At 36.7% G+C, this 27,202-nt stretch overlaps 1 protein-coding gene across 4 annotated transcripts in view; it reads left to right on the top strand.

Moving 5' to 3' along the window:
• Positions 1-27,202, top strand: part of LOC150096152 (uncharacterized) — a 520,274-nt gene that overhangs the window by 311,516 nt on the left and 181,556 nt on the right. For all 4 annotated transcript variants that reach the window (XR_016549966.1, XM_090409454.1, XM_090409453.1 and 1 more), the window contains exons 13-14: positions 20,887-21,036; positions 21,165-21,225. Coding sequence is in view for 3 of the 4 variants with exons in the window: in XM_090409454.1 (XP_090265580.1) it covers positions 20,887-21,036; positions 21,165-21,225 (211 nt within the window). In the remaining variant the exon portion in view is untranslated. The remainder of the gene's footprint in view (positions 1-20,886; positions 21,037-21,164; positions 21,226-27,202) is intronic.

Raw genomic sequence — 27,202 nt, 5'->3', positions numbered from 1 at the left:
TGTGTTCCCAAATGAGGAATACATCATCTATATAATGGTACCAGATTTTGGGTTTCAGTGTAGAGGAATTAATTGCCTTTCTTCAAAGTTTCTAAGGAATATATCAGCAAGAATTGGAGAGAGCAGACTGCTCATAGCCAATCGTGGGTTCTGTTTGTAAATCTTATTTTTGCAATTGAAGTATCCTGCATTTACACAGTGAGAGAGTAAAGAAAAGAATTTTTCTTTACTTATCTACTGAGTAAAGAGGCTTTACTCAGTAGATATGCCAATATATATATATATACACACACACACACACACACACACACATACATGTAAACATGTAAAAAAATTAACTTGTTCTTTTAATAATAATTTCAATAATAATAATAATAATTTATTATTATTGTTGTTGTTGTTGCACCCTCCATCGAGTCAGCAGACTCATTGTGGGAGGTTCATTCAACTGACAACATATTTATCATACCGAATATTAAAATCCTTAACACTCCTTACATTAACAACACATTCTGGTAATGCGTTCCATTCACTGACAATTCTTCATGTAAAAAATCTACTCCTCACACCCCTCTTCACCACACTCTTACATAACTTCCAGGGATGACCTCTGGGTTTTTTCCCTCTCGCCTTCTCCTCTTTTTATAATCTCATCTGGATTAATCTGATAAAATTCTCTCACTAACTTAAATGTCTCTACCTATCCACTAAACTCTGCAATCCATCTTTTCAACCTCTCTCCATAGCCAGCGGTCCAAAGTCCTGATATTGTCTTAGTCACTTGCCTCTGGACCCTTTCCAATTTATAACTTTTGTATTTCTAGTTGCATCTTGACCTTTAAAAGAAAGCCATTGTTTTTGATTTTTTTGGTGAGATTATCATTATGAAAATTTTTGCGATTTCTTTTAAACTTAGAACGACGACTTAGATCTTTATTCAGAAAACTTAGAACAGTTTTCTGAATAAATTGAACTCTAAACTATCATCTCTCCAAGATGATAGTTCAGAGTTTAGTCATACCTGTTTTTCATTATCCTCATATATGCACATAATAGCTCTTAGAATGCTATTTGGTATATTTCTTTCTTGTAAGATGCTAAATAGAATGTTTCCTTTTATCTTATGAAATGCTTTTTCAGAATAAATAAATGTCAACATATTTCACCAACTTATACTATTAGCATCATCAGAATAAGTAACATAAATGAACAGTGCAGTTGTTTATCAGTAAAGTATATGCAGGTTTAAACATTTGACTATTCCCCATCATGGAGGATGGGAGACATGATGAAGTTGTCTGCAAAGATTTTAAAATAAAAAAAAAATATAAAAAAATATCAGAACTCCATGTTGGATGGAAGAAGTTAAAGAGGCATTTCTGGAAAAGGACAAAGCATATCCAAAGTTCCTAACAAGTGAGTTGACTAATACCCTAAGAGAGAACAGAGAAAACTATAAGAGAGCTAAGCAAGTAGCTATACCAAAATTACAAAAAGACAATGTAAAAATAGAAGATAAATATCAGAAAGGTGACAAAATGTTCTGAAAGCCATTGGCAAACTTCCGAAATAAAGAAAAAAAATTATAAACATGGCATGAAAACTGAAACTAAAGATATTCTGTATATCTAGAGAAATGACTTTGAAAGACTGTTGAATGAAACAGTGACAAAAATATTCAAGAAGAATGCAAGTATAATGGTAGTAGATATCAATACTTGAGGTGGAAAAAGCTATCAAATGCATGAAATGTGGAAAAGCAGTTGGAGTAGATGATGTTTAGATTAGATTATCGTGTGAGCATTGAATGCTCACACTCTTGAATATGGTGTGGTTACTTAAATAGAGAAGAAGATTAGTCAGAAGTACCCTAGTAGACAGAAATATAAGATCTGACAATATTGGAGTGCTGATAACTGATAGATTAATTTTGAGGAAAATTGTTGACCAGAAATTAGTGATAATATAAAGCTAATCATGTAGGTATTATCACAGTATCTTGTACTCCCCTTAAGAGTACATATCAGGAAATTAATGGTGATGTAGATAGGATTAATTATTACAGCATTAATTAGGTTTCTATATAGTTATATTATTTGGTTATGATAAGCCATTGAATCTAACATACAAGAGAAGATGATAATGGATGGCTATGTTTATGCTGACCATCACAATGTTTAGACACATCAAAACTCAATCACATTTATGAATCTGCAATTCTAGTTGCAGATTCTGAACATTACCATTTTAGAATCCAATACGTGGGATTCTAAAATGGGATTACTTTTATGAACTCTTTATGATACCATTACCTTTATAGACTTTATGAAGTGAGATGTGATCATAATGAGCTTATAAATAAATATAACCACATCTTTATTACTGCATTCAGATTTGGTTACCTGAATTTTGGGAAGGAAGACTGAGAATATCATTGTGATATTATCCAAAGTAATATCAGAGCTATATTATTTTGAGTTTAAGGACATATTATTTTGACTATAAGGACAAAAATAAGGGAATATGAAATACAGAGTTTGGTAAGTAGGCAGAATAGAGGGGGGGGGAGCTGAAGGATGGAGCTGATATAATGGATCCACAGCATAATTTTAATGTTCTGGAATTTTTACTTGTGGAGAAAGAAGGGAACAAGAAGTCATTTATAAAATTGCATAAAGTAAGTAATTACAAAGAATAGGAAATATTGAAATTTTTCAGAAAGAAGAGTGAGTTAATGGAATGCATTGCCAGAGAGGATAGCAAGTAGCACTAATATTTAATTCAAAGTATGGCTTTGTACCAAGTACAGAGTAACAGTTTTTGTCTGCATAGAGGGGTTATTATTATTATTATTATTATTATTATTCAGGCCTCCAAGGAGTCAAAAGACTCATCGAGGGAGGTCCTTTCTAAGACATAAAGTCTGTCAAGACTCATCGAGGGGAGGTCCCCCCCTGAGAAACACAAAGTTTATCATACCACTCCTTAAACCCACTGACCGTTCTCGCTCCCACCACTCCATCAGGCAATGCATTCCACGGCTCAACCACCCTCCACACAAAGAAACCACTCCTTACCCTCTTGCTCACAGTTTCCTTTCGTAACTTCCAGGGATGGCCTCTTGTCATCACTCCTTCCCGCTGATCAACCAAGCGAAAGAACTCCCCAGTGTCAACCCTGTAACCACCTCTCAATTATCATATTAAAGAACAGCAGATGAAAGGCATGGATCACATGAAAAACTCACTTGCACTGATAAATAGAAGACTGAAGTTTAAGAATTAAATAACAGATTGTTAAGGTAACCCAGTGAACCAGTACAAACAAAATGAAGAGGAGAAAGTTCTAGGAACTCACTTTTCTATCTCATTTATTTTTTTTAGTTGCTTATTATTGGTTTTTGCTTTTTGATAATCTCATTTTTACATTGATATAGCATCATTTGGTAGGATAAGAAGGGCATATGGGTTGGTGGGGTGTTACTTAATGATAAGTGCTGAGTTGAGCCTCTCAGAGTGCTGAATTTGGAAGGAAGTGGCACTGAGAGTTTTGAAAGTGTGAGGTGGAGGCAGCCAGGATAAGATATTTAATTGATATAGACCAGGAAACACAGAAGGTGAAGCAGGAAATGTTTAGGGAGGTCAGTTTAGTAGTGCAAAGAGTGATTGTTACAGGAGATTTTAACTATAATATAAATTGGGAAGAGGAAACAGCATACAGCAGTAAGGAATTGAATTCCTTTATTGCTGTATGCTGTTTCCCATTGAATGGAATTTCTGGAATTCTCGAGGAACAGATGCCTAGCAATATGTAGTAATGAGAACACAAGGATCAACAATCTGGGATTAGGTCCTTGCATCAGCAGATCTAATTGAAACTGAGACATCATAGTCTTCCCCCATCCGCATTGGTGACTCTGCAGTCTTGACTTGGAGGCTAAATAGACATGAAGAAATATCAAGGAGAAAGGAATTTAGGTGGAATTATAATGTAGGTAGCTGTAATAATCTTAGAAGTCACTGAGGGACAGTTCTATAGATGGAAGAAATTTATTGACAGCATTGGTAAATTGCATTCCTCGAGTGAAAAAAAGATAAAATTGGATGACTAATAAAATCAAACAGGAACTTCAGATGAAAAAGAGGTTATGGAAAAAGTATAAAGAAAGAGCTGGATGAGAAATATAAGATTTAAGCCAGAAAAGTGAATAATATAGTATGGAAGACAAAAATGGAATATGAGAAAAGATTAGCACTACAGTCTAAGGAAAATCCTAAGGAATAATTCTTTCATTATGTGGCCAGTAGGAGGAGAAATGATTGTAAAGTGAATAATCCTATTAAATGGAAAAGGGGATTGAGTGATCAATGTAGATGACATAGTGGAGCTGTAAATGATCACTTTATTAGGGAATTTCATTCTCTAAAGCAGGTTTTATTCCTGGAAGGATGAGAGGGGTTAAAGGTTTAGAAATGCATGAGAAGAATGTATACCAAATACTAGGTATTGTGAAGGTCAATAATGCAGTGAGATTGAATGGGATATCACCTCATGTTTTAAGAGAATGTGCTAAGGAACTACTTACTTGACTGTTCACTGAAATTGGAAGTTTATTTTTCACTTGGTTAGACTATAATAAATTTAGTTTAATCCTTTATCCAAGTGTAAGCAAACAAAGTTTGCACCTGAAAATATCTTCAGGACTGGGATAAGGTAGTGCAACACCAGGCAACTGAGCAAAGGTGCACCAATCTCTCATCACTCCTTGTCTCAGTATCTCCCATAATGCAAAGCACGTCTCCTTGCCGACATGTATACTGCTATGCATTAAGGGAATGGCCACTACCCAGACCGGTTTCAACCTTTATTGAGGTCTCGTCAGTGGGAGGCAGACCCAAACATGCAGATACTAAGGCAGAAACAATAGGAGAGGTCATATTTAAGGCAGTACATCTTAAATATGACCTCTTATTATATGACATATAATAAGGTGGTACACCTGTTGGCAACTCCTATAGGTAAATATGACCTCTCCTATTGCTTCTGCCTTAGTATTTCCACGTTTGGGTCTGCCTCCCATTGACGAGACCTCAATAAAGGTTGAAACTGGTCTGGGTAGTGGCCCTTCCCTTAATGCATAGCAGTACACATGTCTGCAAGGAGATGTGCTTTGCATTATGGGAGATACTGAGACAAAGAGTGATGAGAGATTGGTGCACCTGTGCTCAGAGTTGCCTGGTGTTGCACTACCTTACCTCAATCCTGAAGATATTTTCAGGTGCAAACTTTGTTTACTTACACTTGGATAAAGGATTAAACTAAATTTATTATATTCACTGAAATTCTAGCTACTGGAGTGAGTGGAAGAAGGGCAAGATTGTGCCATTGCACAATGGTGGTGGTGATGGAATGCATCAGATTATAGAGCAGTTTGTACGATTTGGAGATATTAGCGAGAGATTGTATACAGAATTAGGCAGATGAGGTTAATATTATCTGTAATGATCAGCATGGATTTGTTGAGGGACTCTTTTGTTTCAGTAATTTGCTTTCCTTTTATAATAAAGCGATAAATATGGTGGTTGATGAGGAAAAGATATATACCCCCATTTTTTTGGATAGGGTGCCACATGATAAGTTGATTTTTAATTTGCTATACATGAGATTAGATATCAGGTTAGTGAATTGGATTGGAAATTTGCTGTTTGATAGATATCAGAGTTGTGTATGGTGGGGGTGGGGGGTATCTAGGAAAAGGAAGATCATAAGTGGCATTCCATAGGGATCATTACTGGGATCTTTGCTTTTTTAAACTTTATGACAGTATATTTTCACTGTGTTGCAGGGAGATATTCAGTTATTTGTAGATGATGTGAAGCTTGGAAGGGTTGTTAGCAATAGTATTGATGTGATAGGATTTAAATAAGCTGAATAGACGGGCAAATGAATGGGGATATCCGTTTAATGCAACGTAATGTAAGATCTTGAAATTTGGGCTCCATTAGTGATAATGTAAAATCTCGCATGTCTTGTTTAATATGTTTGCTTTTACAAGATTTTGTTTGGTGAGAAATTATTATTTATGAGAAATACGTTTTCTGTTATGTTAAGTTATTCAGTATGCTAATTATGTACTCTGTATTATTCAAACTGTCTTATGATGTAAGAATTATAATAATGGCATATATGTGTGTGATTTGTTTGACTGTGAATCTTGTGATTGGACATGCATATAATTCTGTGGAAAATTTTGTATAAGAGCTGTCATCAGTAAGACAAAAAAGGAAGAATGCAGCAGGAAAGGAAAGAAAATTGCTCAGAAACGAGAAGGTGAAGAAGCATGCATGAGAACAGAGCTGGACAAGATAGTTGTTGGAAATTTTTCACCTTGATTATACTATAAATTAAAGATACCAAGAAATTATACACTCGGTTTAATCCTTTGTCCACGTGTAAGCAAATACAGTTTGCACCTGAAGTATTTTCAGGACTGGAGCAACTTGTATATAAAAGCTAATGACTTCACATCACTTGCCTTAGTATCCCATAATGCAAAGCGTATATCCTTGCAGATATGTATAATACTATGCATTATGGAAAGGGTCACTATCCAGACCAGTTTTGATCTTTATTGAGGTTTCATCAGTGGGAGCCAGACCCAGAGATGATACTTCTGCATTGAAGTAATGCAGAAGTCATATTTTCATATATGAGTAACCAAAAGGAGAATGTAATAATAAGGTGTCACACCTTATTATTAAAATACTCTGGATTAGAGAGAGTTATTTGAAGATTTTCCACTTGGTTATACTATAAATTAAAGATATGAAGAAATTGTATACATTATGTACATTATGTGCAATTATATACATTATGGGATATTAAGGAAATTGATGTGAAGTCATTAGCTTCTATATATGAATTGCCCCCAGTCCTGAAAATACTTCAGGCATAAACTGTGTTTGCCTACACACTTGGACAAAGGATTAAACCAAGTATATATTATGCAAAATTATGGAGACAACTACCGTGTTAGAGCAAAATTTTAGTTTAATATAAACCAAAATGAACACTCAACGTTTCGACCTTCATATCAAGATCATCATCTGGAGCATACACATATATACAAAGAAACAAGTTGCACTACAATCTACATGGTTTGCTAAAGTTACTGACCAACCTTTACAACAATTATTGGCCTGACCTCTGGTGAAAAAAACAACAAAAATCCTTTACTACACCAAAGCTAGAATCCTATTATTATTATTATTATTATCTATTAGGTTACAAAATTGAATGGGACTGGAGAGCAACATGTTTATATATATATATATATATGTGTGTGTGTGTGTAGAGAGTTTTTTAACTTGGGTATAATATATGTTAAAGATACCAAGCTATTTTAAATATAAACCTGGTTTTTTACTCCATTTCCCAAGTAAGCAAACAGACAAGTCATTCAAGTCATTCAAGTTTGTGCCTGCAAGTGTTGCAAGTCTAGCTGACCCTGCAGGTAGTGCAAGTCAAGCTAACTCGTGGTAAAGGTAGAATAAGCGCTGATCACTATTCTTAATATTTACTCTTAATGCAGAGCACATCTCCTGGAGGGATGTATGATGCTATGTATTAAAGGCAAGGGGCCACTACCCAGACCAGTTTCGACCTTTATTGAGGTCTCGTCAGTGGGAGCCAGGCTAAGAAATACTAAGTTTTAAGTAATACAGAGCTTTTAAATATTTTACCAAAACAAGTTACCATAAGGTGCTTTGACCTTATTAAATAAAAATCTCAGGATGAGAGATAGGTGTAGAGAGTTTTTTTTATCTTGGGTATACTGGGTATACTGACTATACCCAGTATAGTCAGTATACTGGGTATACTTGGAAAGAATATACCCAGTATACTATACTGGGTAAAAATTGGGTATTTCTTATACCCAATAATTCTTCTTCTTCTTCTTTGAGTACCATCTCCTATCGGAGGTCGGCGACCAACTTGACAAATTTTGAGCGATTCTCAGCTATTCTGAGCAGTCTCTCAGAGTTCATACCAGTCCACTGTCTGATATCTGCCAGCCAAGATTTTCTTTGTCTTCCTTGTCCTCTTCTTCCATTTATCTTCTTCCATATACCCAATAATACTGGGTATTATTGGGTATAAAAAATACTAAGTTTTAAGTAATTCGATAAAGGTCGAAACCGGTCTGGGTAGTGGCCCCTTGCCTTTAATACATAGCATCATACATCTCCTCCACGAGATGAGCTTTGCATTAAGGGTAAATATTAAGAATAGTGATCAGAACTTATTCTACCTGGGGTTCTTAAGGGTCAAAGCTGTATAACTGAGAGGAGACCTCCACATAGCCTTTAAAGGAATGCGGAGAACCGACCAGGGCTTCTGACCTAATGTCCAATCCTCACCTTCTCGTGGTGCACCCTGTTGGGTATCTACTTGGATACTGAACGAACGAGGATGGGCTGGCAATTTGGGATTTAGCCGACCAAATTGTATTCTTATTGGTTAAACCAAAATAAAAAATGATGGTACGACAACAAAATTTTGATGCCAGCTGGGGCATCGCCCGGTTAAACAAAGCCCCCTTTGTTTTCGCCATGGAACCAGAGCAAACAGTGAAAAGTCAGCTACTGAAAAAAATCGGAAAACAAACCCCAACTCAACATCACCAGAGTTAAAGATCGGTACTATCAACGTAAGAAGCCTGAATGGCAAAGAAATGGAGCTAGCTGAGGAATTAGATAAGTACCAGATCGACATAATATGGGTGACTGAAACAAAAAAGACAAAAACTGGTGAGATCTTTCTGAGCAATAAATACAAAATGTTATATTCTGGCAATGACAATCAAGGAAAAGAAGGAGTAGCCATAGTATTCAACACAAAATACGAGGCTAATCTTCTTGAATGGCAGTCAGTCTCAAGTAAAGTAATGTGGGCATATATGAGAATGGGGAATTGGACAATGAGACTTATTTGTGCCTATGGTCCCACAGAAGGTTCTACTAGGTAGAAGTGGAGGAATTTTTTGATGCTTTAGAAAAAGCAACTGACACAATGAAAAAGGAAAAGTTGGTCCTTGTTGGGGATCTAAATAGCAGAGTAGGAAATGATTGTGAGACATACAAAAATATTTTGGGAAAATTTGGAGAAAAGAGCAAAGCTAATAATAATGGCAAATATCTGTTGGATTTCTGCTCAGGACATGGACTGGTTATTACTAACACCATGTTCCAACATAAAAATGTGCACAAATTCACATGGAGAGAAGAGGCAAGGAATAAGAAAAGTCTCATTGACTATGTTATTGTTGTTAGTGATGTTTTCTCCCTGGTGCTGGACACCAGAGTGTACAGTGGATTTGAAATTGGAAGTGATCACTATTTAGTCTTGAGCAGGATAAAATTGAATTTCATATTGAAAAGAATAACATGTAAGAAAGTTTTAAAGCGAATAAAAGTTCAGCAGTTCTCAGATGTAAACTGTAGACTAAAATACACACAGATTATTGAAGAAAAAATGAAAGAGTTTGAGAACAGGAATCAAACCTTGGAGATTCAGTGGCAAACTCTGAAGAAAACATTGATTCTGCCAGAGAGGTATGTGGTAAGGTTGTCTGCAAGGATAAAAAAATCAGAACTCCCTGGTGGACACAGGAAGTTAAAGAGGCAGTGAAGGAAAAGAAGAAAGCATATCAAAAGTTCCTGTCAAATAAGTCAGCTTGTTCTCTTAGAGAATATAGAGACAAATGCAAGAATGCTAAACACTGTGTAAAACTAGCTAAACAAAAGTCATGGAGGACTTTGGCAAGAATATAGAAAATAAATATCAAGAAAGTGGCAAAATATTCTGGAGGATGTTGAAGAAGCTTAGGAATGGAGGAAAGAGTGCTGTAAAAGGAGTTAGAGATGATAAAGGTGACATGAAAACTGGAGAAAAAGATATCCTTGAAGTATGGAGTAATTACTTCGAGAAATTGCTAAATGAAACAAGCAGTGATGACAGTACAGTGGTAAAAAACACTGACCAGGCATGCAGTCAGGAATACATATCTATACTTGAAGTAGAAAAAGCCATCAAAGGCTTGAAATGTGGAAAGGCAGCAGGAGTAGATGATATTCGACCAGAAATGCTGAAGTATGGTGGTATAAAAGTCTTACAGTGGCTGCACTGCATAGTTCAGAAAGCCTGGACAGAGGGACGAATTCCCGATGATTGGAGTAGAGCTCTCATAATACCCATATATAAAAAGGGAAATAAAACTGAATGTGAGAATTACAGAGGTATTTCCCTACTGAGTGTTCCTGGCAAGATCTATGCAAGTATACTTGAGAAACGGTTGAGAAGAATTGTGGAAGAAAAGCTTGGTGAAGAACAAGCTGGATTCAGGCCAAACAGAGGCTGTCAGGATCAGATCTTCACTTTACGACAAATAGTCGAGAAAGCATGGGAATATAACAAAGATCTGTATTTAAGTTTTATCGATTTGGAAAAGGCATATGATAAGGTGCCAAGAGAGAGAGAGAGAGAGAAGCTATTCAATATGCTGCAGTTATATGGTGTCAATGGGGCATTATATCAAGCAATACTTAGTCTTTATTTGAGTTGTAAGTCAGCAGTTAGATTTGAAGAAAATACAGGAAGATGGTTTAATGTTAAATCTGGTGTGAGAGAAGGATGTACATTATCCCCTCTGTTATTCATTATCTATATGGATCACATTATGACGGAAAGTGGAGATTAACATCTCCAATTTTGATATAAACATGATATCAAAATTGGAGATGTTAATGTCAGCTCTTTGCTTTATGTGGATGATGTTATACTTCTAAATAAATCCCCTACAAGTCTGCAAGATTCTCTGACTAAATTGAATAGCTGTTGTAATAGATATGGTATGAAGGTCAGCAATAAAAAGACAAAGATAATGAAAATAGGCAGAATCATTGAAAATATCAACTGTGTTGTGAATGGAGAACCTGTGGAACAAGTAAAACACTTCAGCTACTTAGGCACGATTTTTACTGAAGATGGTAAATTAAATATAGAAATAGACAACAGAATCAGCAAAGCTGGTATGGTGGGAAGTCAATTGAATAAATTCATATGGAATAAGAGAGAAATTAGTCGGAACACTAAATTAGCTGTATACAAGACAGTGTTCAAACCAGTTTTAACTTATGGATCTGCGAGCTGGGTCAGAAGTAAAACACTTGACCAAAGACATAGAGGCCGTAGATATGAGAGTCCTGAGTAAGATTATAGGTGTGAACAGATGGCATCAATGGCAATATCATATTAAAAACGAGGATATTAGGAAAGAACTTGACATTGTCAGCATCCAGAAATGTGTTAGCAGAGCTAATCTCAGGTGGTATGGTCACCTAAACAGAATGCTCTAGGAAAGATTAGCAAAACAAGTGTTCTCTGCCAGGTTGGCAGCAAAACGACCCAGAGGAATACCAAGATATAGGTGGATTGATACGGTACAAAGTGCCTTAGACGATAGAAATATAAGATCTGATAATGTTGAAGTCTTAACAAGTAACAGACTGATTTGCAGGAAAATTGTAGATAGGAAGTTAATAATGATATAATTTTTTCATGTAGTACTATCATATCCTGTACACTCCTTGTGGACACATGGCAGGAATTTGATGATGCTTATTCTACCTTTACCACGAGTTACCTTGACTTGCACTACCTGCAGGATCAGCTAGACTTGCAACACTTGCAGGCGCAAACTTGACTGACTTGTCTCTTTGCTTACTTGGGAAATGGATGAAAAAACCAGGTTTATATTTAAAATAGCTTGGTATCTTTAACATATATTATACCGAAGTTAAAAAACTCTCTACATCTATCTCTCATCCTGAGATGTTTATTTAATAAGGTCAAAGCACTTTATGGTAACTTGTTTTGGTAAAATATTTAAAAGCTCTGTATTACTTAAAACTTAGTATTTCTTATATTTGTAAATTTAGGGACACAAAAACACACGTGTTGAACAGATTATTTTATTAATTACTAGTAAAATAAAACTTGACGTTTCGACTCCTGTATTGAGGTCATCATCGGAAGAATACAAGTGTGTACGGAACCAAGCTACATGCTCATGCCCTGTATACCGGTAAACTAATACATAGTTAATCTTTTTCCCTTGCTTGACCTCTAGTGATAAAAAAAATAATAATAAAAATAAAATTAAATAAATAAATAAAAAAAAAAAATATATATATATATATATATAAATAAATAAATAAATACAACTACAATAAACTGCTATAGTCCTCGTATTAATATTCTTCTGGATACTTCTGATTGTTATAATATGATTTATTTCATTTGCTGTTGAATGTTACAAACACTTCACCAGGTTGTCTTCTTGTAGTGAGATTTTTCTATAGCTAGTTTAGGTTGTTATACAGGTTGTAGATGGGTCCTCCACATTCTTGAAATGGTTAGGCCATCATTTTTATTGAGATTTGGGTTGTGTTTGAGCATTTCACATGACTCTAACTTTTCTCTCAAACCAGGTTTTGGTGCGGTGTAGGGACTTGGTATTTCTCCAATCAGTTCTGTAGTATGTTTGGAGTGCGTGGTCAGAAAGGCCGGTTTTACCAAAATGGAGGTATTTAATGTGTCGTTTGTGTTCGTCTTGTCTGATTGGGATAGTTCGCCCTGTTTTCCCCTATGTATGGTATGTTGCATGTGCATTGTATTTTGTATACCCCTGGGTGGGCTAGGTGTGGAAGAGGATCTTTAGAAGAACTGAGTAGGTTTCTTAACTTATTTGGGGGTTTAAAGATGGTTTTAATGTTGTATTTGTTAAGTGTTCTGTCTATTTTTTCAGAAATGCCTCTAACATAAAGAATGGCAATATCATTCTTGAAATCTTTTTGTGTTCTTACTGGTATCTTTATGGAGGATCTTATGAATAGTTTTTTTACTGTATCCATTTTTGATAAATGTTTGGTTGATGATCTTATATTCCTGGTTTAGAGCCTGTTCATTAGAACAAATAGTTAGGGCTCTGTGTTTAAGGGTGCTTATGACACCTAGTTTTTGTGTTGGGTGGTGGTACGAATTTTTGTGTATGTATTGGCCTGTGTGTGTAGGTTTGCGGTAAACTGAGAAGGAGAGACAGCCAGAAGGAAGACGTGTGACAAGTGTGTCTAGGAAAGGAAGAGAGTTGTTTTTTTTCTATTTCAGTTGTGAATTGGATACGTTTGTGTTGTTTGTTTAGATGGCTAAGGAAATTATTTAGAGCTTCGTGGCCGTGGGACCAAATGGCAAAAATATCGTCGACGTATCTGAGCCAAATTTTGGGCTTTAGACATGCTGTCTCTAGAGCACGTTGCTCAAAGTCTTCCATATAAAATAGCTATTGGGGGAGAAAGTGGTGAGCCCATGGCTGTACCTTCTTTTTGAAGGTAAAAATTGTTTTGCCACACGAAATATGCGGAGCGGAATACGTGGGCAAAGAAGGCCATGATGTCATGTGGAAATATGTTCTGTAGGAGCGAGATCGTGTCATTGATTGGGACATTGGTGAAAAGGGAAGTTATGTCGAAGCTGACTAATAAATCTTGGTCGTTGAGTGTAATGTTTTTAATTTTATTAATGAAATGTTGTGTATTTTTTATGTAGGAAGGGGACTGACCTACCAATTCCTTGAGTGTAGCAGCTAATTTTTTGGCTAAGTGATAATTTGTGCTGTCAATTCCTTCAACAATCGGATGAAGCGGTGTGCCTGGTTTGTGTATTTTTGACAGGCCATAAATTCTGGGCGCACGGGCATACTGAGGTATTAATTTTTTTGTTGTTTCTTCGGGCCATGTGTGGACGGATTTGATTAATTCAGTTGTTTTCTTTTTGTTATTTTGTGGGGTTGTAGTTTACCATTTGGTAGGTGTTGTGGTCTGATGTTAAATGGTTCATTTTTTCAATGTATGTTGTACGGTCTAAAAGGACAGTAGTATTACCTTTATCTGCTTTCGTGATTATAATGTCTTGGTTATTTTTTAAGGATTTAACGGCTAGATTTTCGGTATTGTTTAAGTTTGTGCTTAGTTTTTTGTTTGAATTTAGTATACACGATGTTTCCATTCTTATTTTATCAGCCAGTATGGTGGGGAGGGATCTTCAACTCTCTCGATATGATACACATATCGAGAGAGGTGTATGCCTCTCTCGATATGTGTATCATATCGAGAGGAGTCATGTGAAATGCTCAAACACAACCCAAATCTCAACAAAAATAATGGCCTAACCATTTCAAGAATGTGGAGGACCCATCTACCCATCTGTATAACAACCTAAACTAGCCATAGAAAAATCCCACTACAAGAAGACAACCTGGTGAAGTGTTTGTAACATTCAACAGCAACTGAAAGAAATCATATTATAACAATCAGAACTATCCAGAAGACTATTAATACATGAGGACTTTAGCAGTTTATTGTAGTTATATTTTTATTTATTTATTTATTTTATTTTATTTTTATTTTTTTTTATCACTAGAGGTCAGGCAAGGGAAAAAGATTAACTAACTATGTAGATTTAGTTTACCGATATACAGGGCATGAGCATGTAGCTTGGTTCCATATACACTTGTATTCTTCCGATGATGACCTCGATACAGGGGTCGAAACATCAAGTTTTATTTTATTAGTAATTAATAAAATAATCTGTTCAACACGTGTGTTTTTGTGTCCCTAAATTTACAAATATGAGTGCTGATCACCGTGTAACCTGAAAAGAAAGAATTAGTATTTCTTAGCCTGGCTCCCACTGATGAGACCTCAATAAAGGTCAAAACCGGTCTGGGTAGTGGCCCCCTTTCCTTTAATACATAACATCATACATCTCCTCCAGGAGATGTGCTTTGCATTAAGGGTAAATATTAAGAATAGTGATCAGAGCTTATTCTACCTTTACCACGAGTTAGCTTGACTTGCACTACCTGCAGGGTCAGCTAGACTTGCAACACTTTGCAGGCACAAACTTGACTGACTTGTCTGCTTATTTGGGAAATGGAGTAAAAAACCAGGTTTATATTTAAAATAGCTTGGTATCTTTATAACACACACACACACTCTATATATATAAATTGAAAAAAAAAAAACTTTGATTATACATATAAATTTCAACCAATTGGTATTGAATAGTTTCCAATAAAAGCTGAAAATTGCTTCAAGTCCTAAAGTATGCTAGATACTAAGTAAGCTGGATATGTGCCATCCAAATTCTAGCATGCTTTAGGACTTTAAGCAATTTTCAGCTTTTATTGCAATTGGTTGAAATTTATATATATAATCATAGTTTTTTATTTTTTTTAAATTTTTATTTATTTATTTTATATATATATATATATAACCAGAGGTCACACCAATAATTGTTGTAACTGTTTGTCAGTAACTTTAGCAAACCATGTAGATTGTAGTGCAGCTTGTTTCTCTGTATATATGTGTATGCTCCAGATGATGACCTTGATATGAAGGTCGAAACATTGAGTGCTTATTTTGGTTTATATTAAACTAAAGTTTTGCTCTAACATGGTAGTTGGCTCCATAATTTTCCATAATGTATTCTGATCACTGTTTAAGCATGAAAGAATGGAAACCAAGTATATAAATTCTTGATATCTTTAATTTACTGGACAAGAATTACTTTACGAAGTTAAGGGATGACCTCTGGTTCTCCCTTGATCTCCCACTATTTTCTGTAGAACCTCTCCAGCATTGATCCTATAACAACCCCTTAATAACTTATAGGTCTCTATCATATCTTCCCTCTTTCTCCTGTCCACCAGACTCTGCAAGTTGCATTTTCTCAATCTTTCCTCATAATCGACATTCCAGTAGTTAGAAATTACCTTAGTCGGTTGCCTCTGGACCCTTTCCAACATCTCTTCATCCTTCTGTAAACCAGGTGACCAATTCTGGGCACAATAGTCCATGTGTGGCCTAATGAAAGCCTTATACAATGGAACAAGAATCTCGCTACTTCTACAAGTCAGCGTCCTTTGCATCATTCCCAGAGGCTTATGTGTTTTGTTCCGATTTTGGCTATGTGTCCCCTAAATTTCAGATCCTTATCCATTATCACCCCCAGATCTCTTATTTCCTCCACCTCTGACAATATATCCTCACCAAGCATAAATTCTGCATCCCATTTTTGTTTTCCAAATTTTAAAACCTTACATTTTGCAACATTGAACTCGCATCCCCATTCCTGTGCTCAATCACTCAATTTATTCAAGTCAGATAGCCAGTCTCCAATCCAGTGCACCAATCTAATATCCAACTCCATCTGCTCTAGTTTGTCTATCAACTTATCATGTGGTAATCTATCAAAAGCCTTTGCGAAATCTAAGTATATATTACTGTGCATCCTTCTCCTCTGTCCATGGAAGCAGTCACCTTATTGTAATAAGTAAGTAGATTACTAAAACATGACCTCCCTTTAGCAAATCCATGCTGTCCATCAAAGATAATGCCATTGTTGTTAACCCAATTCTGAATCCTAGTTCTCATAAGCTTCTCCAACAACTTAACTGTAACATCTGACACACAGATAGGCCTATAGTTTGATGCTTTAGTTCTATCACCTCCTTTATAAAGTGGCACAATCTTGCTCTCCTTCCACTCCTTAGGAACTTGACCCAGTGCAACACTCGTATTAAAAAAATATGTGAAGGCCAGCGTCAACTCCCTGGCACATTTCTTCAGAATACGTGGTGATATATTATCAAGTCCCACAGCCTTATTTACATATAGTTTACTCAACTCCCTATACACCTCTTGCTCACTTACAGTCAGTCTCTCCTCCCCATCATCTATTACTCTCAATCTCTCCATGAAGTCATATTCACAAGATTGAAAGATCTTTATGAACTGCTCATTAAGTATCTCCACCACACATTCGGCCACAGCTGTCTTTATACCATTTTCTCCAATCAGTGTCATCCTTCCATAATCATTCTTTCTTTTGCTGGCTACATATCAAAAGAACTCCTTAGGATTCTTTTTGGCTTCATTACATACCTCTCTTTAGCTACTCACACCAACCAAGTCACCCTCCTTGCCTGGTCTTTGTAGACCTCATGGAATTGGTTATTTCCACTTCTCTTATGCTGCCTCCATAATGCCCTCTTTCTCTGTATCGCATGCATAATCTCTTTATTCATCTATCTCACACCTACATTATTTAACCTTCTCACCCTTGGAATACACTTAGACATTGCATCTACTAGGTAGTTTTTGAAAATCCGCAAGCTGTATTGATCTCTTTTCCCTCATTCCATGCTACACTTGCAAGCTGTCTCATGAGCTCTTCATAATCACCCCCCCCCCCTTGTAGTTCCACATATACCCTTTTCTTGCAGAGGTCCTCACACTTCTATCAACCACTCAGGTAATCACCTCATGGTCATGATTTGACACTACATTTATAATTACATCCTCTGATGAGATGACCAAATCCAAGACCCTCAATCCTCGTGTGCCCTCTGGTACATACTGTCTGAGGTAGTTATCCCTCAAAAACTCAAGAAACTTATTTTCTTTACTTCCAGTTGCTCTCTCATCATTCCAGTCTATATTGTCATAATTAAAATCACCCATTATGATCACTCTTTTCTTATTTGCTTGGCTAATTTCATTATACATTTCATAGTCACTACCATCCACATTTCCTGGTCTATAACAACATCCAACCAAGTATTTCATTCCATTCACCTCTATCTCACATACTGCCTCAAAAACCATTGGCACTATTTCCCTCTTGCATCTCTATTTTGTATGGACATAACTCTTTTTCTATCATCAGTAGCACTCCCCCTCCCTTTTTATTCCTTCTGTCCTCTCGAAACACATCATATCCTTCTATCTCTATTCCTGTCAGAATGTTGTCCTCATCTAACCATCTCAAAAAGACAAACAAAGATTAATAACAGCAGAAATGAAGTTTATGAGAAAAACTGCAAAGTATACCCTATTTGATCACAAAAGAAATGAAGAAATTATGAAAGAATTAAACCAAGAACCACTAATAGAAAAAATTTAAAAATATAAACATAAATGGATGGAACATGGTCAAAGAATGAAAACAGAAAGATTACCAAAACAAGCCTTAAAGTACAAGCCATTAGGAAAAAGAAAACCAGGGCGTCCTCTTAAACGATTCAACAATGACGTCTAAGGCTGGAACAGGCCATGCTAGGCCTGAATCCTTGATACCCATGATGATGATGATCTAACCATGTCTCACTTATTCCAACAATTTTTGGGTGAACAGACTCAGTTATTGCAACCATTTCATCTGCCTTGTTTCTAACACTTCTAGCATTTGTATATAAACACAACAGCTCATTCCTGGATCTACAGCTAGTTCCATTGATAAGACTCATTCGATGTGATCTCTCTATGCTCAACTGATGCCATTTCCCTTTCTGCTTATTTTAGAACCCTCTTCAATTCCAACTGTTTCCTCTTGATCCCATGTCATCCCATTCCTTTCCTGTCTACACATGCTTTCACATCCTCTTGGAGCATCCACCTTTCTCATGCTTTGCACCCCTGTCCACTCTGAGCCTCCCCATTTCCCTGTTCATCTTGCACACCCATTCTCTCATTTTCCATACCCATGCCACTTACTTCCTCATTCATAATCACCTCTTCAATCTCTCTTGTCGTACTCTCCTGCTCTTTCACATCACTTCCCACTTGATCTGATTCATTCTCTATACTCACTTCTCTACCTTCCATCAACAGTCTCTCCAAGTGACTCACACCGTAACCACTCAAATGCAGTCCATCGCTTCAAACTCATTCCACACATTAACAAATTGTACTCCTCTCTCCTCACATTTCAGCCAACATACCATTCATAATCCTTGCTCTCCGCCTCATCTCACCACAGTCATACCTAGGCAACATGCTTACTACCCTTCCTGTCACACTATTCTCTTTTATGTCACACTATTCGTCTAAGCAGCCTTCTGATATCTATTCTGACGTGTCCTCTGTCAAGTCATTCATACCTTTTAAAACCATCAACTCCTACGCTCGCTCCCTCCTCGTATCCAATGCCTCAATCACTCTACTCATTTTACCGCCTGTAAAACATACCTTGTGCATCCTCTTATCCAGCACACCTTTAATAATGGAGTTGCCATACAATGCCACTCACTCGTCTTTCATTAACTCTTTCATACCTACTTGATTTGTTTTGATCATTTTCACCTGAATTTTCTTAATTTTACTCTGCATCCATTTCATCTCTTGCCTCATCCAATCCAATTCAACTTTTGAATCTCGCGTCACATTCTCTCCATCATACAATCTTTCTAATTTTCACACTCTCGACTCCTGCTTCACACTTTCATTCTCATTCATCCTTTTGAGTTTCTGTACTTTCGGTCCATGCGTCCAACTTTCACTTTCATTCGTTCTTTCCGTTTTTCCCACTTTTGATCCTTTCGTCACGCTATTTCTGGTTTCTTTCGTTCTCTCAATTTTGTTTCCTTCCACCACATTTGCCTCACTTTCATTCTTTTTACCATCCATTATGGTTTTCAAATTACTCGTTTTCTTTTTCAATTTTTCGCCTTTCTTTCACACCATGCTTCTCTTTCGAACAAGCACTCGTTCTTCCTGCGACATTCCCACTACTAATACTTTCTGTCATCAAATTCATATTAGCATACATCAAATCCTCGTTTAGCTCACCCTTTGCATATACCCTCCTTCCATCAGCCCTAAATGTCCACAAGCCATCTATGTAATCTAAAGAATATACATGTAGCACGCCTCGAACTTCGCGAAACGACTGAGGTCTAAGTTAAAGTCATGCACTGACAAAGCTGCTACCATTTTTCCTCTGCCAGTTACTACTCTAAGGGCCAGAAACAATGAATTTGTAATTAAGTTTAAGCAAAATATCCCACACACTGATAATACTAGTAATGCACAACTTTTATAGCAGCTCTTACTCAAACAATCACTCATATACAATTGATTATTTCAAGAATAACTTATCTGAATACAGAGCTCTTCTTACACACCGCCGCTACTGTTGCCTCACGAGTGCCCTCTCGATGAGAGAGGGTGCTCGTGAGGCCTCATATGAGAGAGATTTGTTTGAGTTCATTAATGTTAAATTTTAAAATTGGTTATAAAAATGTTTATTGTGATTAATATCTCTTGTATATAATTTAATGATTAAAGTAAATATTTAAAAAATAAATTATTGAGCTTCATTATTTAGATAACATATTGGTACTGAAGTCAGTGCACTGTCCCAGGATACAAATCTGGAATAATCTATCCAACAAAAAAGATAAAATGTTAATATACTGTTATTTTACTCTGCGACTGTCTTTAAATATCAGTTGGATATTTATGTTTGTGGAGCAAAGGAAACCTACATACACTTATTATAGTAAAAAAGAAAATCCCACACAGTTTAATATAATCATGCAGTTGGTAGGATAAATAGGGTATGTGAGAGTTGAATAATATAGTATAATAAAATAACAAAAAAAAGGCTCAGCGAAATAGGATGTGAGAGAGAGAGAGATAAAGTACTATAATTTTTAACAGGAGGCTGCATACTCTATTCCTGGATCTATACGAGAGGAAGTGGAGGAGGTAAGCGATCTTGGGATAATAACCAATAATAATTTGAAGTTTAGAGGACATATTGCAAAGGTGGTGAGGGTAACCCAGAAGTTTGCTAATGATGGTAGCATTAGGAAGAGGATGCTGCAGCGGAATGAACCAAGTGGTTTTGCATGTTTGTTTATCTTGAAATAAATTATATAAATATTTGAATTACAATTTTTATTATCTTATGTGATTTATTTAGGTCTCAAGAATTCTACAAAGGAGAAAGCTTTCAAGCCATTTCAGCTTCAGGATCTAATGGAGCAGTTATTCATTATTCACCTGATTTTAGAACCAATAGAACTATTGATACAAATAACATTTATCTTCTTGATTCAGGAGGACAATATTTGTAAGTTCTGATTGCAATAAATTTCATAAAGTGTATTTTATTTGCAAATTTGCACATTATAAATTTCTTAAAAAATAAATATTGACAGACAAGCTTATTAATATTATTATTCTTTATTAAACATACAGAGATGGGACTGTCGATATTACGAGAACTTTCCATTTTGGCAAACCAACAGAATTTGAAAAAGTAAGTTGTAGGCTGCATATTTTTTTTTTTTTTTAAAGACTGTTCTGTTTTTGGTTATGTTCTGAAGAGTACTGCCTTTTTTTTTGTGGGATGGAGAAACTCTCTTGTGTGATACAGTCAACTCTCACTATAGCACACTCATAGTAAACACAGGAATTGTTTGTTATACTGGATAGTTTATGATAGTGCATTTCTTTTCATAGCATTCTACCAATGAGGCCTTGATTAGAACTTTTTGATAGGTTGTTGTAATGAGTGAATTTTGTTATAGTAGTGTTTGCTGTACTGAGGATTGTTTGTAATCGTACGTAAGGTTCATGTAGATTTCCATTCAGATGACTTCACAGAGGTCATTTAATAAACATTGTTTACTCAAAAATGTGGTCAGATTTTATTTTGCAACCTTTGTTACATACTTCCTCAAATTTAAATGGTTATATTATGTTAAATATTAATGTAGTGAGGAAGTAGTGATAATGGAATAGGGCAAAGCAAAGTATTACTGGAGGATTTTAAAATGGGTGAATTGACTGGGAAAATGAAACAATGGTAAGAAAATTTTTGAGCAACTTCATGATAGTTATCTGAAGCATCATGTGCAAATAGGATCTTGGAGTACATAATAACATCAGAAGAATTAGTAACTGATCATATCAGTTACTGGAATCCCTATATTATCGCATGGGGATCTTTTGACCTTGGAAGGGAATTAAGACTTAGGTGAGAAGCACCTAAATCTGAAGTATGCAGCAAGTGCAATATACCTAAATTTGAAATGTGCAGTTCTGTTGGAAAACTTCCAACAGAACTGCCCACTTCAAAACATTTTGAGTTATTGAATGCTGTGTCATTTCTCATCCACTCACTGCATTGCTATGTAAAAATATTTATTAAAAAACAGTTTGCAACCGCATTAAGAAACTGTATTGCATTTTCATTATACTTTGAAATATTATGAGAAATCATACTTTTCATCTTTGTCACCTTATTAATAAGTTTACCAAGATAACTCTCTAAGACTAGCAATGGATTGGTGTTGCACTAATTCTTCTGCACAATTGGATGTTGAACCATTCATTAACCAGCTCATCAGTGATTCATCTTTTTTTTTACTTGTCACTGTATTATGATACCTGGTTGATTTTTTTTACTAGGCATAGTTTTTATTTTGAACACAGTGTGTGGCAAATTTTCTACCATTAGCTATTATGCCTAGCATAATGATGCAGCATTGTTTTTGTGCTGGTCACTTACATTTATACACTTCTTTAGCTGATCATATTGACTGCTGGTAATCATTGGCATATCACAAACTCCAGTATTTTGTATGATTTTCTAATCTGAGCCAGGAGATAATTTTTCTCCTTTCTCTGAACCATCAGAAATGAAAGGATACAGTATTTTTTGCAAGGATAGAAAGGACAAGAACAGAGGGGGGGGGGGGAGTGCTGCTGATGATGCTATTATTATTATGTGACACCTCCAAAGAGTCCAAAGACTCATCGAGGGAGGGCACCTACTTCTATACCTCTCTGCCTCTACCACAATTACCAACCATACTGAATCACCACTACCATTATCATCTACATCAATGCCATCTACTCTCCACCACCACTAGCATTTTTTTGTCTGTAAATTGCATGTGTTCTCAAGGTCAGATTTGTCTGTATGCAGGATGAAAAACTTGAGTCTTGGGAAGAAAAAAACCCTGCTACCTCCATATGAGATCAGCTAACTCATCTTCAATTGGAAAAAAAAACATATAAAGATTCCTCTCATCACAATGAGAATCGAACTCAGGCCTTTTCCAATTGAAGGGCACAACGTACTAGCCTTCTTCCAGTTGTGCTACAGAGGCACTTCTGGTCCACATAAGGTAGACATAAAAGAGGGAAATAGTGTCACTGGTTATGAGGCCGTGTGGAGTAATGTAGAAGTTGACAGGAAGATATATTTAGTTGGATGATGCTATATGCCAGGGAATGTGAGGGTGGTGATGAAGAAATGTATAAACAACTGGGCTTAGTGAACAAAGGAAGGGTAATTACTGTGAGTGATTTTAATTATGGTAGTATAGATTGGAATGAAGAAATAGTATTTGGGAATAAGGAAAATTAATTTCTTAAGTTCTTGAGAGATAACTATCTCAGGCAGCATGTAAAGGAGAGCATGCGAGGATCGAGAGTTTTAGATCTGATCATATCATCAGAGGATGTAATTGTGAGTGGGGTTTCGGACTTTCCTCCAGTTGGTGAAAGTGATCATGAAGTGATCACCTGGGTTGTTGCTAGTCATATGCAGACAGAGGAAAGGATATATGTGGAATCATAAGGCTAGTGATTATCACATGCTTTGGAGACAGCTTGGAGCTATGGTATGGAATGAGGAGTTGAGCAGTAAGGAAATAAATGCTGCCTTGGAAACTGATAAAGAAATACATAACAGAATCAATATGTGAATGTATTCTGAAGGCCAAAAGGCTGGATAAGGTAGGTGTAAAATGGATGAATGCGAGCTTAAGCAAAAAATCTGGAAGAAGAAGGTACTTTGGAGGCAGTACAAGATGAATAATGCTAGTAATCAGTTCCATGAAGAGTATAAAGAACAAGCCAGAGGAGCACTCAGTTAGTAAGAAAAACAAAAGTGCAGTATGAGCACTGGCTATTTTTTCTGATGTACCATGGATGTAGGTGATGGGATTTCTGAAATCCTTCTAAAGAGATGGCCGGGGAATGGCGTAGGAACTGATTATTTTTTAATTCTCTAATCGTTGTAGCCATTGGAAAGGAAGGTGTTGTGTATGTGGTTGAGTTCGGTTGAAAGGAAGGTTAAACTGGAACAAAGATTGTGGGCTCTATTGGTTAGAGTTTTAATAATGCCATATTGTTGAGAGGTGTGGTGGTTGGAGAGTTTGTGAGTGTATCTGCCCGTGTGAGTAGGTTTTCTACATACAGTGAAGGAAAGGTTACTGTTAGGAAGATGTCTAGGAAGGGAACCTCCCTTTCAACCAAACTCAACCACATACACAACACCTTCCTTTCCAATGGCTACAGTGGTTACAGAATTTTAAAAAATAAAAATAAAAACATCAGAAAAAATAGCCAGGGCCTTAAAAAAGTACAACCTCTACACAGGGTTTAAGCCCCACCATAAACTTGCTCCCCTTAACCGTTCTACCAAAGATCAGCTCCTTCCTCTCTCAGTCCCTGAAGTATATAAAGTACCCTGTTCCTGCAAGCTAGCCCTGCGAGTCTATTTCAATTCGCCCCTTTGCTGATGTATGCATATGTAAATCAGCACACTACATACACTATATATATATGAGTTAAAATTTGCCAGTCGCCCACGGAAGTTTTTAAATTAGCAATTTTCGCCCTTGAGTAGAGTTTGTTAATGTGTGGAATGAGTTTGAGGGACGAAGTGAGCTGTATGGGAGCGATGGACTGCATTTGAGTGGGTATGGTGTGAGTCGCTTGGAGAGACTGCTGCTGGAAGGTAGAGAAGTGAATAGAGAGAATGAATCAGATCGAGAGGGGAGTGATGTGGAAGAGCAGGAGAGTAAGACAGGAGAGATTGAAGGAGTGGAAATGAATGTGGAAGTGAGTGGTATGAGTATAGAAAATGAGAGAATGGGTGTGCAAGAGGAGCAGGGAAACGGCGAGGCTCAGGGTGGACAGGGATACACAGCATGAGAAAGGTGGATGCTCCAAGAGGAGGTGAGAGAATGTGTAGGCAGGAAACTAATGGGATGATCAGGGATCAAAAGGAAACAGATGGAATTGCAAAGGGTTCTAAAATGAAGAAGCAGAAAGGGAAATGGCCCCAGTCCAGCATGGAGAGATCACATCGAGTGAGTGGTATCAGTGGAACTAGCTGTAGATCTAGAAATGAGTTGTTGTGTTTGTATACCAATGCTAGAAGTATAAGAAACAAGGCGGATGAAATGGTTGCACTAATTGCGTCTGTGCACCCAGAGATTGTCGGAATAATTGAGACATGGTTAGATGAGGATGACATCTTGACAGGAATAGAGATGGAAAGGTATGATGTGTTTCGTGAGGATAGAAGGGGTAAAAAGGGAGGGGGAGTACTATTGATGATAGAGAAAGAGTTATGTCCATACAAGGTAGAGATGCAAGAGGGAAATGGGGCCAGTGGTTTTGAGGCAGTATGGTGTGAGATAGAGGTGAATAGAATCAAATACTTGGTGGGATGTTGTTATAGACCTGGTAATGTGGATGGTTGTGATAGTGAAATGTATAGTCAAATAAGCCAAGCAAATAAGAAAAGGGTGATCATTATGGGTGATTTTAATTATGGCAATATAGACTGGAATGAAGAGATAGCAACTGGAAGTAAAGAAAATGAGTTTCTTGAGTTTTTGAGGGATAACTACCTCAGACAGTATGTAACAGAGGGCACAAGAGGATTAAGGGTCTTGGATTTGGTCATCTCATCGGAGGATGTAATTATCAATGAGGTATCAAATCATCCACCAATTGGTGAAAGTGACCATGAGGTGATTACTTGGGTGGTTGCCAGCAGTGCAAGGACCCCAGTGAAAAAAGGGTATATGTGGAACTACAAGGGGGGTGATTATGAAGAGCTCAGGAGACAGCTTGCAGGTGTAGCATGGAATGAGGAGTTAGCTGGAAAAGAGATCAATGCAGCTTGGGGGATTTTCAAAAAATATTTAGTGGATGCAATGTCTAAATGTATACCACGGGTGAGAAGGTTAAATAAGTTAGGTGTGAGATGGATGAATAAAGAGATTAAGCATGCAATACAGAGAAAAAGGGCATTGTGGAGGCAGCATAAGAGAAGTGGAAGTAACCAATTTCATGAGTTCTACAAAGACCAGGCAAGGAGAGTGACTTGGTTGGTGAGAGTAGCTAAAGAGAGGTATGAACAGCGGTTAGCTAATGAAGCTAAAAAGAATCCTAGGGAGTTCTTTCGATATGTAGCCAGCAAAAGAAAGAATGATTATGGAAGGATGACATTGATTGGAGGAAATGGTATAAAGACAGCTGTTGCAGAATGTGTGGTGGAGATACTTAATGAGCAGTTCATAAAGATCTTTCAATCTTTTTGAGGGATAACTACCTCAGACAGTATGTAACAGAGGGCACAAGAGGATTAAGGGTCTTGGATTTGGTCATCTCATCGGAGGATGTAATTATCAAGTGGAAGCTGTCTTTATACCATTTCCTCCAATCAATGTCATCCTTCCATAATCATTCTTTCTTTTGCTGGCTACATATCGAAAGAACTCCCTAGGATTCTTTTTAGCTTCATTAGCTAACCGCTGTTCATACCTCTCTTTAGCTACTCTCACCAACCAAGTCACTCTCCTTGCCTGGTCTTTGTAGAACTCATGAAATTGGTTACTTCCACTTCTCTTTTGCAGAATGTGTGGTGGAGATACTTAATGAGCAGTTCATAAAGATCTTTCAATCTTGTGAATGTGACTTCATGGAGAGATTAAGAGCAGTTGATGATGGGGAGGAGAGACTGACTGTAAGTGAGGAAGAGGTGTTTGGGGAGTTGAGTAAACTAGATGTAAATAAGGCTGTGGGACTTGATAATATATCACCGCGTATTCTGAAGGAATGTGCCAGAGAGTTGACACCTGCCTTGACATATTTTTTTAATACGAGTCTTGCACTTGGTCAAGTCCCTAAAGAGTGGAAGGAGGGCAAGATTGTGCCACTTCATAAAGGAGGTGATCGAACTCAAGCATCAAACTATAGGCCTATCTGTGTGTCAGGTGTTGTGGTTAAGTTGTTGGAGAAGCTTGTGAGAACTAGGATCCAGAGTTGGGTTGACAACAATGGTATAATCTTTGATGGACAGCATGGATTTGCTAAAGGGAGGTCGTGTTTTAGTAATCTACTTACTTATTACAATAAAGTGACTGCTTCCTTGGACAGAGGAGAAGGATACACAGTAATATATTTGGATTTTGCAAAAGCTTTTG

Source organism: Typopeltis vanoorti, chromosome 19 (assembly GCF_054136105.1).
Source record: "Typopeltis vanoorti isolate ZY-2024b chromosome 19, IOZ_Tvanoo_1.0, whole genome shotgun sequence".
Lineage (NCBI taxonomy): Eukaryota > Metazoa > Arthropoda > Arachnida > Uropygi > Thelyphonidae > Typopeltis > Typopeltis vanoorti.
Note: the sequence above shows the minus strand (reverse complement) of the source record. Positions and strands in the feature narration are given on the sequence as shown.